This window comes from Nycticebus coucang, chromosome 12, assembly GCF_027406575.1.
Source record: "Nycticebus coucang isolate mNycCou1 chromosome 12, mNycCou1.pri, whole genome shotgun sequence".
In the NCBI taxonomy this organism is placed as follows: domain Eukaryota; kingdom Metazoa; phylum Chordata; class Mammalia; order Primates; family Lorisidae; genus Nycticebus; species Nycticebus coucang.
In genome coordinates, this window is record NC_069791.1 from 38169230 (window position 1) to 38183177 (window position 13948).

General features: G+C 39.2%; 1 protein-coding gene across 2 annotated transcripts; it reads left to right on the top strand.

Moving 5' to 3' along the window:
- The first annotated feature begins 4748 nt into the window (after positions 1-4748).
- On the top strand, positions 4749-13589 carry KCNJ8 (potassium inwardly rectifying channel subfamily J member 8). 2 transcript variants are annotated; one of them, XM_053555616.1, is made up of 3 exons: positions 4749-4995; positions 5842-6276; positions 12538-13589. In XM_053555616.1, exons 2-3 carry the CDS (start codon positions 5903-5905, stop codon positions 13436-13438), a joined length of 1275 nt encoding a protein of 424 aa, XP_053411591.1. In that variant the 5' UTR covers positions 4749-4995; positions 5842-5902; the 3' UTR covers positions 13439-13589. The 2 variants fall into 2 exon arrangements, with proteins under 2 accessions (XP_053411591.1, XP_053411592.1); XM_053555617.1 differs by lacking the exon at positions 4749-4995 and adding an exon at positions 5106-5171.
- Positions 13590-13948: the final 359 nt, after the last annotated feature.

Consider the following 13948-nt stretch of genomic DNA (forward strand, 5'->3'; position numbering starts at 1 on the left):
TTGTCGACCTCGATGCAAACTGAAGAGTGATGATTGTTACTAATGTCCCTTCTGATATAACTCACATCTATGGGTGGGTTTAAGTTTGAAGAGTTGAACATGTAAAGAAGAAAATGGGTGACCTTATTTAAAGGAGAATGATATTTTTGTGCACATATGTAGACATATATCTCAAAAAGAAATGTTCTCTGAACTCACTGGAACAGATAACTAAGAAGAGTTATACTGTCATTCCAATTTCATGATAACTCCAAAAAAGTGAGTTATAACATGCTGTTTTGATTACTAGTTTATGTAACAATTTTATTAAGCTGATTCCAAAGCAGTATGTTCCAAAGTGGTTTATATGAGGACACTAATAAAGCAGCACACTGAGCAAATAGACCAACCATTATATTCAGGCTGCTAACATGAATCATTTCCATTGTCATTTTGAAGTCACTCCAAATTCTTAAGTCTAATATGGCTCAAGAAATCCAAGAGCTCAAAATTCATATGTCAAGTCAAAGGCAAAATCATCAAATATAAGGAATTCACCTTTGATCTCAGAGAACTTTCGAGGACTTCATTGATTTGTATTTGGTAATCAGAGCAGCAGATGATTGGGAAAAGCATCAGCTTAATATTTTATCCTCGTGTCTGAAGGCACCTGACAAGTTTTTTTTTTTTTTTATTATTATTTTTTTTTTGTAGAGACAGAGTCTCACCCTATGGCCCTTGGTAGAGTGCCGTGGCCTCACCCAGCTCACAGCAACCTCCGACTCCTGGGCCCGAACGATTCTCTTGCCTCAGCCTCCCGAGTAGCTGGGACTACAGGCGCCCGCCACAACGCCCAGCTATTTTTTGGTTGTAGCTTTGGCAGGGGCCGGGCCTGAACCCACCACCCTTGGTATATGGGGCCGGCACCCTACCGACTGAGCCACAGGCGCCGCCCTGTTTTTTTGTTTTGTTTTTTTCTTAAGAGAGTAAGAATTTCAGAAGCTTAAAATGCCCATAGGGCAGTGGTTCTCAACCTTCCTAATGTTGTGGCCATTTAATACAGTTCCAGTGGGTTGCTACCCACAGGTTGAGAACCCTTGCCATTGGGTCTAAAAGGAACCTGACAGATGCTTACTTACAAGTGAACAGATACTCCCGAATTGTTTCCCAACTGCATAAATTTCTTTGGTATGTACCATGAGCAGATTCTAAAAAGATTCTTGAGTCTTCAAGAAAATCTTAATATTTAAACAAGTTAGTCTTGTTCTAAACTTATTTCTGGTTTCCTCTAGGAGTAGAGAACAAAGTGGTCTTCCTTCCTGAAAGAAAAATTAGGAATATTATTGTAGTGAATAAAATAGTTGTAATTGTTAGTGTACATCAACAAAACAGTGATTGAGTCAATAGATCAATTTGGTAAGTTTGAAGTAGTAAATGTGCACTTAAAAAATTAATTGATTTCCTTTGCTCATTTCTTACCCAAGGTAAATCTAAATGTTCACTATGTGGACCATAGCATGAGAAGAAGATCAGGAGGGGGAGCTAGAGATCAATCAATAATAAATATTTATTGAGCAGCTACTGTGTGTCCAGAAAGACTTTTAGGTGTGAGAGGTACATCTCGGTGAAGTCAAAAATTGAGTTGTGTAGAGAAATACAGCCAGCAAAAGCTAAACAAGTTTAAGTATTGCTGAGGTGGAGGGGTTAGGCATGTTGCAAAGCAGGGGAGGAATGGAGAGTTTGAAGGGCGAGAAACAATAAGGTAAAGACAGAATAAGTAAATCTTTGCAGATAGGTGTAAGCCATCGCCTTCCAAAAAGAATGCCAAACTTTAAATTTCCAGTGTGGGTTTTGAGAAATGGTTGTAAATCCATGTAGAGGGAAGAGATGAGAGAACAATTGCAAGAAAGAGAGAAACACCATCTTTCAAGCATTATTCCTTCCTTTCTTCATTCAGTAAGTATTTATTGAGTGCCCACCACTAGGATCAATTTGAGGCCCTGGATGTGTGGTGATAAACACATAAAGTACACTCATGCATCTTCTACGCAAAGGGAAAAAAAACTAGTTAAAGCAAAAAAAGTATACCCTGTTGAAGTAAAAATGTCTGCAAGTGAATAGAAGAGAAAAGAAAAAAATCTAATATTTTCATGGTAAACATTTTCTACCTTTGTCCTAAATGGCTACTATTTAGACATACTCTTGTCAAAAGTTTACTTGCTATTTGACCTTCCTGATTTGTCCTTACTTTTTATAAATTTAAATTATTGACTAATAAAAATACAACAGTTTGTCATCAAAGCAAGTCAAAACTTGACTTAAAATTGCATATTTGGAAGAATATATCTCTGTGGGGGAAAAATAAGTCTGAAATGGATGCTATAGCAAAAAAAATAGTATTTTCAGAGCATTCAGATAAGGATTTAGTTGTTACAAATCTTACTGTAAATTCTCAACAATTCGTCTCTTTTCAATTCCAGTTTTCTTATTCTATGTCACAGTCATCTCCAACCTTTTTCTCTAACAATATTGACTCTGTATAACATTCCTTCTGTATGCATTTGTATATTGCCCCCTGGCATTACCTATTAGCCACAGGATCTCATTTCTTCTCTAATTGATGGGGTAGTTTCCAGCTCTTACCCCTCTGCCAATCACAAGATTTTAAAGGCTGAAGGAACTCTGCTTAGAAATGCAATCCTTAAAGCCATCATCTCTTCAGCTGCTTGACCAGTCCTCCTAAAATAGGCTCTTACTGTGATGATCAGACTCTTTCCACAGAGTACAGCTAACTGCTGAACACCGTCTGGACTCTTTGTGGAACATTTAAGGCTGTCTGTACATTTTTTTTTCAAGCCCCCAACATGTTTTATCAGCCTCATTTCTTTCATTCATTGAGTCAAAAATATTTTTGAGCACCTCTGTAATTTGAACTGTGTTTGGTACAGAGATGAACAAGCCACAGCCCTCTAACAGTCCTCAGTGTAAAGGAAGAGGTACAGGGATGGGAAGAAATGAAACGTGCACAAATAACTCAGCAAGTTTTGGGAATAGTAGTGAAAGAGGCCACCCAGGGAGCTGAGGACTCAAGGGTCCCATCCTGCTGTCTTGGCAACTTTACTTCAATGCTGAACAAATTAGCTTCTGTTCCTAAAACATGCCCTACTCTTATCAATACCCCATGACTTTGTTCATGCTGTTCCCTCTCTGTGAAATGTCATCTCTCTGCTTTTCTGTATACCACAAATTCATCTAGTCTTTCAAAGATGAGATCAAATGCCAAGTACTCCATGAAGCTGTCCTTAGCCTCCTAGTGTTAAGTGGAGCCTACTGTTAAATTTCCTCTCTCCTGTGATTTCCCATGGCACTTTGCTGTATTTCCTGTCCCGTTTACTGACATCTTTACTTGTATTAGAGTTTATTATATTAATGTCTTGTCTCGACATGACACCTGTCTCTTAAGAGTAGCAACTATGAAATATTGTAAACCTAAAAAAAAGCCACAAAGTAAGATTTCAATGAATGTTCTCTAAACTAAAACAATCAATAATAATTGGTACCCCAAACTAAATTGTAAAATAGAATAGTGAGAGGGATTGGCTATGCAAATGGATTCCCCACACTTGTGGTAAAACTACTGCGTGAATTAGAGCAAAGTTGATGCCAGTGCAGGAAACAAAAACGAACACACTAGCACCCCAGGCTTAAAGGGGTTAAGCAGATCTACCCACAAGGGGAAAATAATTGTTCTTCATTTGCTTTCATTGAAGACTAATTTTAGGTCTTTTAGTAATTAAATGAACACACTGTTTATGCTCCATACACTTAGGCCCCGAGTCTTGGAAAATAGATGAAATTTCCAAGAATTAAAGTTTCCATTAACGCAAGTGCCAAAATCGGGAGGCTTGACCTGTGGGAGAAAGCACATTTGTCTTTGCTGGCTCCTTTTCAAAAAGCTATAGATATTTACAATGTACAAGCTTTCCTTTGAGCAATCACCGCTTTATCACTCAGACAAGGTAGAGAGAGGAGGAAGCCCTAACATTTCAGAAAGCAACCCATTACTGAAGACCCAACGGCCTTGTAAGTGCTCGAGTGCTGACAGCGTTTGGGGTAAAATTTCTTCATTGGAAGAGACTATGTGGTTTCCTCGTTTCTACTTCTTTTTCTTTTCTTTTTTCCTTCTTTCTTCCTCCTCCCCCCACCACCCTAAGTCGTCGTCTGGGGCGGGGGAGAGGGGATGTTTGGTTTCCCGCGCATTGAATTTGCTTTGGTGAAGACGCAGGTCACTACAGTGGATTGCAGAGCGCCTTCCACCTGTATGGTCCCTACCGGACGCGGATTTGATGTAAATGAAATTGTTTATGCGCGCAGCTCGCCCGTCTGGGAAGAATACTTTCTGACCTTTATATCTGATTTTTTTTTTTTCAATCTGAAGTAGCCCAGTTATCTACCCAGGTTACAAAATAAAATATAAATAAAAAATAAAAAAATCTCTTTACGTCAGTGAACTTGGACTCAGAAAGTTCTCTCCCCCAGCGGAGAGCCTTTTAAAGACTTGCGCGTCCTGCCGGCAGCAGGGGGTCGCGGCTACCGAGAACCGAGCTGGCCTTGCAGGTCCCGCCCTCCCTACTCGCCCCTCCCTCCTCGGACTCGCCTTCGCCCCCTCCCGTCCGGCCCCCACCCGCGACGTACGCTGCCTCGGAGTCCTGGCGCGCTTCAAAGCCCAAACTGGGAGGCTGATTTGTGGCGCATCACCCGCCGTCAGCCCCTCCTCCGCCCGCGGCTGCTGCTGCCAAGAGAATTGAGCTGAGCAGGGGGAGGGGAAGATCTACACCCATCCCCCTTCCTCCAGCCCGCCCCGCGTTTAGAGTCAATTGCACCTTTTATTATTTTAACTCTTCTCCCTAGGACCAGCTGTCCGTGCTCCTGGCGCGGGGATGGGAGAGCGAGGGACCTGCCCGCGGTCGGCTGGCGTGTGCCAGGAGGTCCCGCCGCGCCCGCTGCCCGGAGTCTGTAAGTCTCAACGCTCCTCCCGGGGAGGGGAGGGGGAGGCTGTCCGCGTCCCTGCCAATGATTTAAAATGCAAAACACAGCAGAGGTTTACATTGCTGGACGGACTTTTGGGGGCACACTCCCTATTTAACTCCACCGCAGCCGACAGACTACTGTCGGGGTTTTTCCTGCAGCTTGTACGTTTCATCCTTTCGTTGTTAAAAAATGTTTTCCATTTATAATATGAGTTCCACAGCAAACTTTTTTGCCGGTTTAAAAAAAATGCAACTCGTGCTTCCTTCAAATTTAAAATAATTCTTCATAATTTTTAAGTTCCATGGCACATCGCTAATTATTATTTTGTCAGATTACATGGCACATGCTATACTGCGCAAAGGACCACGGCCTCGCCTTTGCTTGCTTCTAAAAATAAGGGAGGAAGAATTTCTCTTTACTTTTAATAGTGCTACATCATCGAAAGACTTTAATAAGTGGATCGTGTGCCCAGCTGGCCTTCATTTTCATCATCGACGCCACGTGCTTGTATCCCTGCAGTAATCTACAGACGCGGTTAATCGTAGAAAATTATCTATGAGTTATCCTGTGTTTATAGGAGAAGGCTCCTGATTTTAACTAAGGCTGTGTCCACATGTGTTCAGATACGGAAAATTGAAATAGTTCTGATTTACACCAAATACTTTCTCTGGCATCCCAGAATTCATTCCCAAATTAGATTCCTATTTGGATTAATAAAAAGCAAACCTTTGATTTTACATGCGTAGACCTATCCCTCCGTGCAAGAACCAAAGAGGTGAGGATATGGAGTTGTTTGCTTTTAAGTTTTTAACCAGCGTTTCCCCTGTGCAGGAGGACCGGAAGGAGCGCCAGATCTGAGGCAGGTGCATAGGCTGGCAATGGTGACAGGACGATGTTGGCCAGAAAGAGCATCATTCCGGAGGAGTATGTGTTGGCGCGCATCGCCGCGGAGAACCTCCGCAAGCCGCGCGTCCGAGACCGTCTGCCGAAAGCCCGCTTCATCGCCAAGAGCGGGGCCTGCAACCTGGCGCACAAGAACATCCGAGAGCAAGGACGCTTCCTGCAGGACATCTTCACCACCTTGGTCGACCTGAAGTGGCGCCACACGCTGGTCATCTTCACCATGTCCTTCCTCTGCAGCTGGCTGCTCTTCGCTATCATGTGGTGGCTGGTGGCCTTTGCCCATGGGGACATCTATGCTTACATGGAGAAAAGTGGCATGGAAAAAAGTGGTTTGGAGTCCACTGTTTGTGTGACTAACGTCAGGTAAGAAGGCAGGGGGATGAGGCAGGGGTTGAAAGCTGGAGAGAAGGAAATACTAGAGTGTCCTTTCTCTTAGCACTCTGTTGATTTTGTTGAGAGTGAAATAAAGGGTTTGTTTGCGAATGTTCAGAAACAAAAATGCAAAATAACGATCTTTCTAGTGCAACTTTCTGGATGAAGCTTCTGATAATGTGGAGCTTTGGCCCTTTCGGGTTGCCTTGAAAATATTATACTAGTTATTTAAAAAAATTGTTGTAGTTCAAAGGATTCCAGAGAGTGACTTACTCCACAAAGTACACGTTTAGATTTTTATGAAAAAGCTGCTGTCCATAGTTTCAGTGTCCACAAATAAATATCTTTGATCCACAAAAATATTATGCAAATACTTATAATATTTTTCCAAGACTTCATTTACCCATGATATTTTCAGAAATAATAAGGAAAAAATGGGGAGGGGGTGTCCTAAATTAAAAATCTAAAACTGAAATAACAAATACATGTAAGTCCTTCTTTGTTAAGATAACACAGTATTTAAAGTTATGCTAAGATTCAGAACTCAAAAACAAGAATTTTTAATGGAAATTGGTCCAACATTTTTGTGGAAGGGATTAGTAGAAGCAATCTCTGGTCTTTCAGAGTTTTAATAGAGTAAAAACACAACTGTTCTTAGGTGACTTAACTTTGGTTTCCTTCTCTTATTTCATAAGTATTTCAAAGACAAAGAAAGTGAATTTGAGTTCAGTGCTCCCCCTGCCTACTTTCACATGCCCTAAAACATTTAGTGAAGGCGATGTGTTTCTTCATTTGTTTGTTGGAAGATGAAAAGAGACAATGTATATCAATTGAGTAAATATTTACTTCAAAGTGAAACAATAGTGGAATAATACTGGAAACTTTTCCAGAACATTTTCTGAATAACATTCTAAATTCGCATAATGCTCAAAGACACCAAAAATCACCATCCGTGCTGCCAGGACTCTGTAAAGAATAAGAACTTTAATGACCCTGCAGTCTTATGAAGCTAGCGACCCCAGACTGTGAATTTACCCACCTTTCCATTTGCTAAGCAGCTGCAGTGTCAGCCTCTCAGGAAGGGAATGCAGCGCTACTGTGCCCAGACCACACACCACAGATTTCAGGTCAAATTTTGAGGGACAAACACTATATTGAATTGATCCATTGATTTCACCATCGAGTAGGTATTATTTTCTTTTCTCAAACTTTTGTTTCACAGACAATGTAGGTAAAAAAAAAAAAATAGGTTATCTTCAGTATACCAGATATAAAGGAAATAAAATACTTTAAATAGCTATTAAAATGTTTAATAGATATTTGAAGGTCAAATATTATTTTCTGTGATATGTCTCTTTAAGAAACTTATTGGCCCTGACTAGTGAATCATTTTTATATCAAAATACATTTTTAATTAATTGACTAAGTGAAATAGTAGGCACTGATAGAAACAGACAAAAGAAATAACAATAAACCTTGAAAACAAATGACAGATTTTATTCACAAGATTACATTTTGTAAATAAGAAGTTATTAAGCAGTTTGTTCAATGTTGTATATATCATCAAAAGTGATATCTTTTCAATAGCTTTTTAAAAAAGAAGTTTACAGGGTGCACTGGTTATTAAAAGCTATTTGCTGGTACCTTGCATTTTTTAAACACAATGTGTTCTGATGCATATTCATTTTCCTGATGTATTCCTGCTGGTGTGAACATTTGGACAACTATGAGCTATGGTATCCAAAATACAAGGGGACAATGTTAATATTATCAGCATAGCAATTTTAACATTTTAAATTTCGCTTCTTAAAATTATTTGACATCTTTTAAGCTTGTTCCACTCCAATTGATTTTATTTTAATGTTATGGTTCTATTTATATTTTAATCTCAACATAGTTTAAATATAACAAACCATATATAATAACAATTTTTTTCACTGAAATACAGAAGCAGGAAAATCTTTATTCTTTCCCAATGGAAATTCAAAAGATGACTAAATAATAATTCTAATTCTTTGTATTTCCTTTCCCTTTATAAGTTCAATGTCCAGCCATATCTTCAAAATTAGAAATGGTTATTCACCACTATTTTCTATTTCACCACTATTTGACCATTCTCCATTTTAGGGTGACTCATTTTCCCTTTCATGTATGTAGATGACTTTTTAATGTGAGTCAGTAAATAGAACAACATACTTTCTCTTTCTCATTATCATTCAGCCTAACTCTCTCTGTAACAGGACAAAGGAGCAGCTAAATACTGTTATCTCTTGAGATCACTTACTGTGGAAGGTGTCAATAAAAATATGGGTCTTGGGCGGTGCCTGTGGCTGAAGGAGTAGGGCGCCGGTCCCATATGCTGGAGGTGGCGGGTTCAAACCTAGCCCCAGCCAAAAACCAACAAAAAAAAAAAAAAAAAAAAGTTTATAAAAAAAATCTGGGTCTTGCATCATATATAATGTTTGGAATTAAATTCTTTCATAAACAATGCACAAAATATAATACATGAATGGTCTCTCAAGTCACTAAAACAAAACATTTGGGATATTCATCAGTAGACTGCTCTCTGAAGTATAGATGCAGTATCAAAATTAATGTTGTATCCATGCCCCTCTTGTGGGGTCCTTTACCATGGTTCAGGACCATACCATGTACCTTGTGTGTATCTAGTGCAAAAAGCATTTACAGTAGTTTTATATGAATCATTTTAGCAACAAAAGAGAGAAACGGCAACTTTTATATTCCACTTAAAAGCTAATCCAAAGAGTGCTTGTGTATTCTTGCTTACGGCTCATGGTTTCCTGCCAAAGTGCATTGTGTGGAAACTACTCAAATGTTTAAACATTTCACTCACTCGTTGCCTGTGGCATTAATAAATAGATAATACTTTGACAGATGGCTGACATATGGCTTGTCTCCTGTAAAATTAGAGAAGTTGGAAATAGAGGATGGGGGCAAAGATTGTTTCTACAAAGAAGCAATGGCAGCACAAGATAGGTAGTTAAGTGAACAAATTCATAATAACCAAGTGTTGTGCTTCTCAGCCAAGGGGATAAGTCAGAATCACCTGAGAGCTTTTGGAAAGCGTCTTAACCAGGTCCACACTGAGCCTCCCACATCAATGGCTATTTACTCAGATATGGAGAACATGTGTAGTTTGGAAAAGCTTCCCTGCAACATCCTGACACATGTTGGTCCCTTTCCTTTGCTTCTTTTGGAAGACCAGACCACATTGAGAGGATTCAAGTTCATATGAATTACATGTATAACTTGAGATATTGCAGTTTTGATTCCAGATTACAATAAATGAGTTATATAATTTTTTTGTTTTCCAGTGCATATAAAGTTATATTTATATTACATAAAATATAAACATAACTTTATAAGTTAAGTGTGCAGTAGCATTAGCCTAAAAATATACATAACTTAATTTTAAAAATACTTTAATGCTAAAAAATGATAATTATCTGAGCCTTTAGTACATCAGAATCTTTCTGCTGGTGGAGGGTCTTGCCTTGATTTTGATGGCTGCTGACTGATCAGGGTGTTGGTTGCTGAAGTCTGGGGTAGTTGTGACAATTTCTTAAAATAAGAAAACAATGAAGTTTTGTTTGACTCTTCATTTCAGGAAAGATTTCTCTTAGCATGAAAGCACGAAATGCTGTTTGGTAGCATTTTACTAACAGCAGAACTTCTTTGGAAATTGAAGTTAGTCATCTCAAAGCCTGCTACTGCTATTATCAACTAAGTTTATGTTATATTCTAAATCTTTTGTGGTCATTTCAACAGTGTTAATGGTATCCTCAGTAGGAGTAGATTCCATATCAAGGAACCACTTTCTTTGCTCATCCATTGAAAGCATCTCTTCATCCCTTCAAGTTTCATGATGAGATTGCAACTATACAGACATATCTTCAGGCTCTACTGCTGATTCTAGTTGTTTTATTATTTCCACATCTATAGTTCCCTCCTGTACTTAAGTTTTTAAGACCTCACAGTCATCCATGAGGGTTGGAGTCAACTTCTCCTAAATTCCTGTTAATGTTGATGTTTGGCCTCCACCCAGAAGTCATGAATGTTCTTAATGGTGTCTAGAATGGTAAATTCTTTCCAGAAGACTTTCAGTTTACTTTGCCCAGACCCATCAGAGGAAGCACTATCTATGGTGCACGTAGCTTTACAAAATATATTTCTTAAATAATAAGATGTGAAAGTTGAAATGACTCTTTGACCCATGGACCATGGGATAGACGTTGTATCAGAAACATGAAAACAATATTCAACCCCTTGTACATACATCTCCGTAAGAGCTCTTAGGTGACCAGGCTCACTGTCAATGAACAGTAAGATTTTGGAAGGAATCTCTTTTTATCTGAGTATTACGTCTCAATGGTAGACTTAAGATATGCAGTAAACAATGCATGATTGTAGTATATTATTCCGAAGGGCTCTAGGAATTTCAAAATGGTAAATGAGCATTGGCATCAATTTAAACTTACGAGCTACCCTAACAAGAGTCAGCCTGTCAGCCTGTCCTTTGATGTTTTAAAGCCACACATTGAACTTTTTTCACTAGCTGTTAAATCTTAGATAATACCTTCTTTCAATATAAAAGCTATTTTATCTACATTGAAAATCCATTGCTTAGTGCAGCCACCTGCATCAATTATTATAGCTGGGTCTTTGGAATCACTTGCTATAGCTTCTACATCAGCACTTGCTCCTTCTCTTTGCACTTTTGTGTTATGGAGACAGCGTCTTTGCTTAAATCTCATGAAGCACTGTTTCCCAGCTTCAGACTGCTCTTGTGCAGCTTTCTCACCTCTCTCAGCCTTCTAGATTTGAAGAGACATTCTTGCTCCAGATTAAGCTTTGGCTAAAAGGAATGTTGTAGGTGGTTTGGTCTTCCATCCAGACCACTCAAATGTTCTCCATATCAGCTGTTTTGCTTTCTTATCATTTGTGTGTTCCCTGAATAGCACTTTTAATTTTCTTCCAGAATTTTTTCTTTGCAGTCACAACTCAGCTGACCATTTGGCACAGGAGGTCTAGCTTTTAGCCTGTCTTGGCTTTCAACATGCTTTCCTCATTAGCTGAATTGTTTCTAGCTTTTGATGTAAAGTGAGAGATATATGATTTTTCTGTTCATTTGAACACTTAGAGGTCATGGTAGGGTTATTAATTGGCCTACTTTCAATATTGATGTGTTTTAGGGGATAGGGAGACCCAAAGTAAGAGAAAGAGAGACAGAGAACAGCTGGTCTGTCAAGCAGTGAGAACACATGTTTATTAAGATTACTGTTTTATATGGATGTGATTTGTGGTACCCCCAAAATAATTACAAAATAACGTCAAATATCACAGATGACAATAACAGATATAATCATGAAATAGTTTGAAATATTTTGAGAATTACCAAAATGAGACAAAAAGGGTAGCATGTGCTGTGGGGAAAATGGAACCCATGGCTCCATTAACTTGCTGGATGCTTTGATGGTCGCCACACTTATTCAATTTATACGAAATACAGTATCTGTGAAGGGCTGTATAGCTAGGTGCCTGTACATGATCTTGATGGAGACACAAACCTCCACTTCTAATTCTTCCTTTCATTGCTTCAATATTCTCCTAATCACTTAGAGAATAAAATGAGGTAAGAAACACTTTCAAGTGGTAAATCATTATTTTTTTAATTAAAAATACTAGTATTTTGGAATGATGTGCTCATACCACTGTTTAGCATCATGCTTTCTCTATAGAGTATACAAAATAAATGTTAGCTAATGTGTATGATTTAATGGTTAAAAATAATAAAAGTTCACTCATCACTCAGTGCCTTCTGTATGACTCAAGTGTCTTAAGCATAGATATGCAATAAATAATGAACATCTACCTGTTAGTTTTACTAAGTAAATTATGCCTTTGTGAAAGTAAAGTATTTGACAAAGTAAAATCAGTACACCCTATAAATATAAATATGTATGTTTATGTTATTAATGCTTCCATACAATTAGGCCCAAGACCTAGTAAAGTCTAATAGAATGGGATCCTAGAAGTGTAGAGGTAGATTTATGCAGAAGAAAGAGCAAGAGAATGAGCGAGCAAGAGAGGCCATTGTAGGTTAAGTTAGCTAGTCTTTCCAAAAGCATTGAATAGTCTTTAGAGGAAGAAATGAAAAGTTCAGCTTGGCCTGTTGTTTCCTTATCCAGAGTGTGACCTGAAGGTGTTGTTTTCTGGTATCATTCCTCACAGGTCTTTCACCTCTGCTTTTCTCTTCTCCATTGAGGTTCAAGTGACCATTGGATTTGGAGGGAGAATGATGACAGAGGAGTGTCCTCTGGCCATCACAGTTTTGATTCTCCAGAACATTGTGGGTTTGATCATCAATGCGGTCATGTTAGGCTGCATTTTCATGAAAACAGCTCAGGCTCACAGAAGGGCAGAAACTCTGATTTTCAGCCGCCATGCTGTGATCGCCATCCGAAATGGCAAGCTGTGCTTCATGTTCCGAGTGGGTGACCTGCGGAAAAGCATGATTATCAGTGCCTCAGTGCGGATCCAGGTGGTCAAGAAAACAACTACCCCTGAAGGGGAGGTGGTGCCCATTCACCAACTGGACATTCCTGTCGATAACCCCATTGAGAGCAATAACATTTTTCTGGTGGCCCCTTTGATCATCTGCCACGTGATTGACAAGCGCAGCCCCCTGTATGATATCTCAGCAACTGACCTGGCCAACCAAGACCTGGAGGTTATAGTTATACTGGAGGGAGTGGTGGAAACTACTGGCATTACCACACAAGCACGAACCTCCTACATTGCTGAGGAGATCCAATGGGGCCACCGCTTTGTGTCTATCGTGACTGAGGAGGAAGGGGTGTATTCTGTGGATTACTCCAAATTTGGCAACACTGTTAAAGTAGCTGCTCCTCGATGCAGTGCCCGAGAGCTGGATGAGAAGCCTTCCATCCTTATTCAGACCCTCCAAAAGAGTGAACTGTCCCATCAGAATTCTCTGAGGAAGCGCAATTCCATGCGAAGAAACAATTCCATGAGGAGGAATAACTCTATCCGAAGAAACAACTCTTCTCTTATTGTGCCAAAGGTGCAATTTATGACTCCAGAAGGAAATCAGAACACATCGGAATCATGACAGCAAGATACTCCAAGACAGTTTTTGATCGTTTATGCTGGGCACTGTCAGACCAAACCAGAGTTGGACCACAGCAATTTGTCTTTCTACGTTTTATTACACTAAATGACATTCATATTCAAGCAATAGCACTTTCTATACTAATAAACAGCCCACAAAGTGAAGATTCATGGCTTACACTTGTTTTATACATGTAGACTTTGCAGTGCTATGGTTACGTTATGGATGGGAAGTGGTATGCTCTTGTTTGATTCCATCTGAAACACAAGACTTACGTTAATAGTAATAGACGTGGAAAACAAACTTTAGCCAAGGCTTGAGTCTGTTGGAAATGCTTGGTTAGTAAAACCACAGATATGTTTCTATGGTTTACTCTAGAAATGCAAATAGAATAGGAGGGAAAAACCAAAATCACATTAACACTTTTTGTATATCAGACCTCTCCTTTCCCTGTGATACTGCACCTGCTAGGAAGCCTAAGGAAAAACTGCTTAAGTTTATCCATTTCTG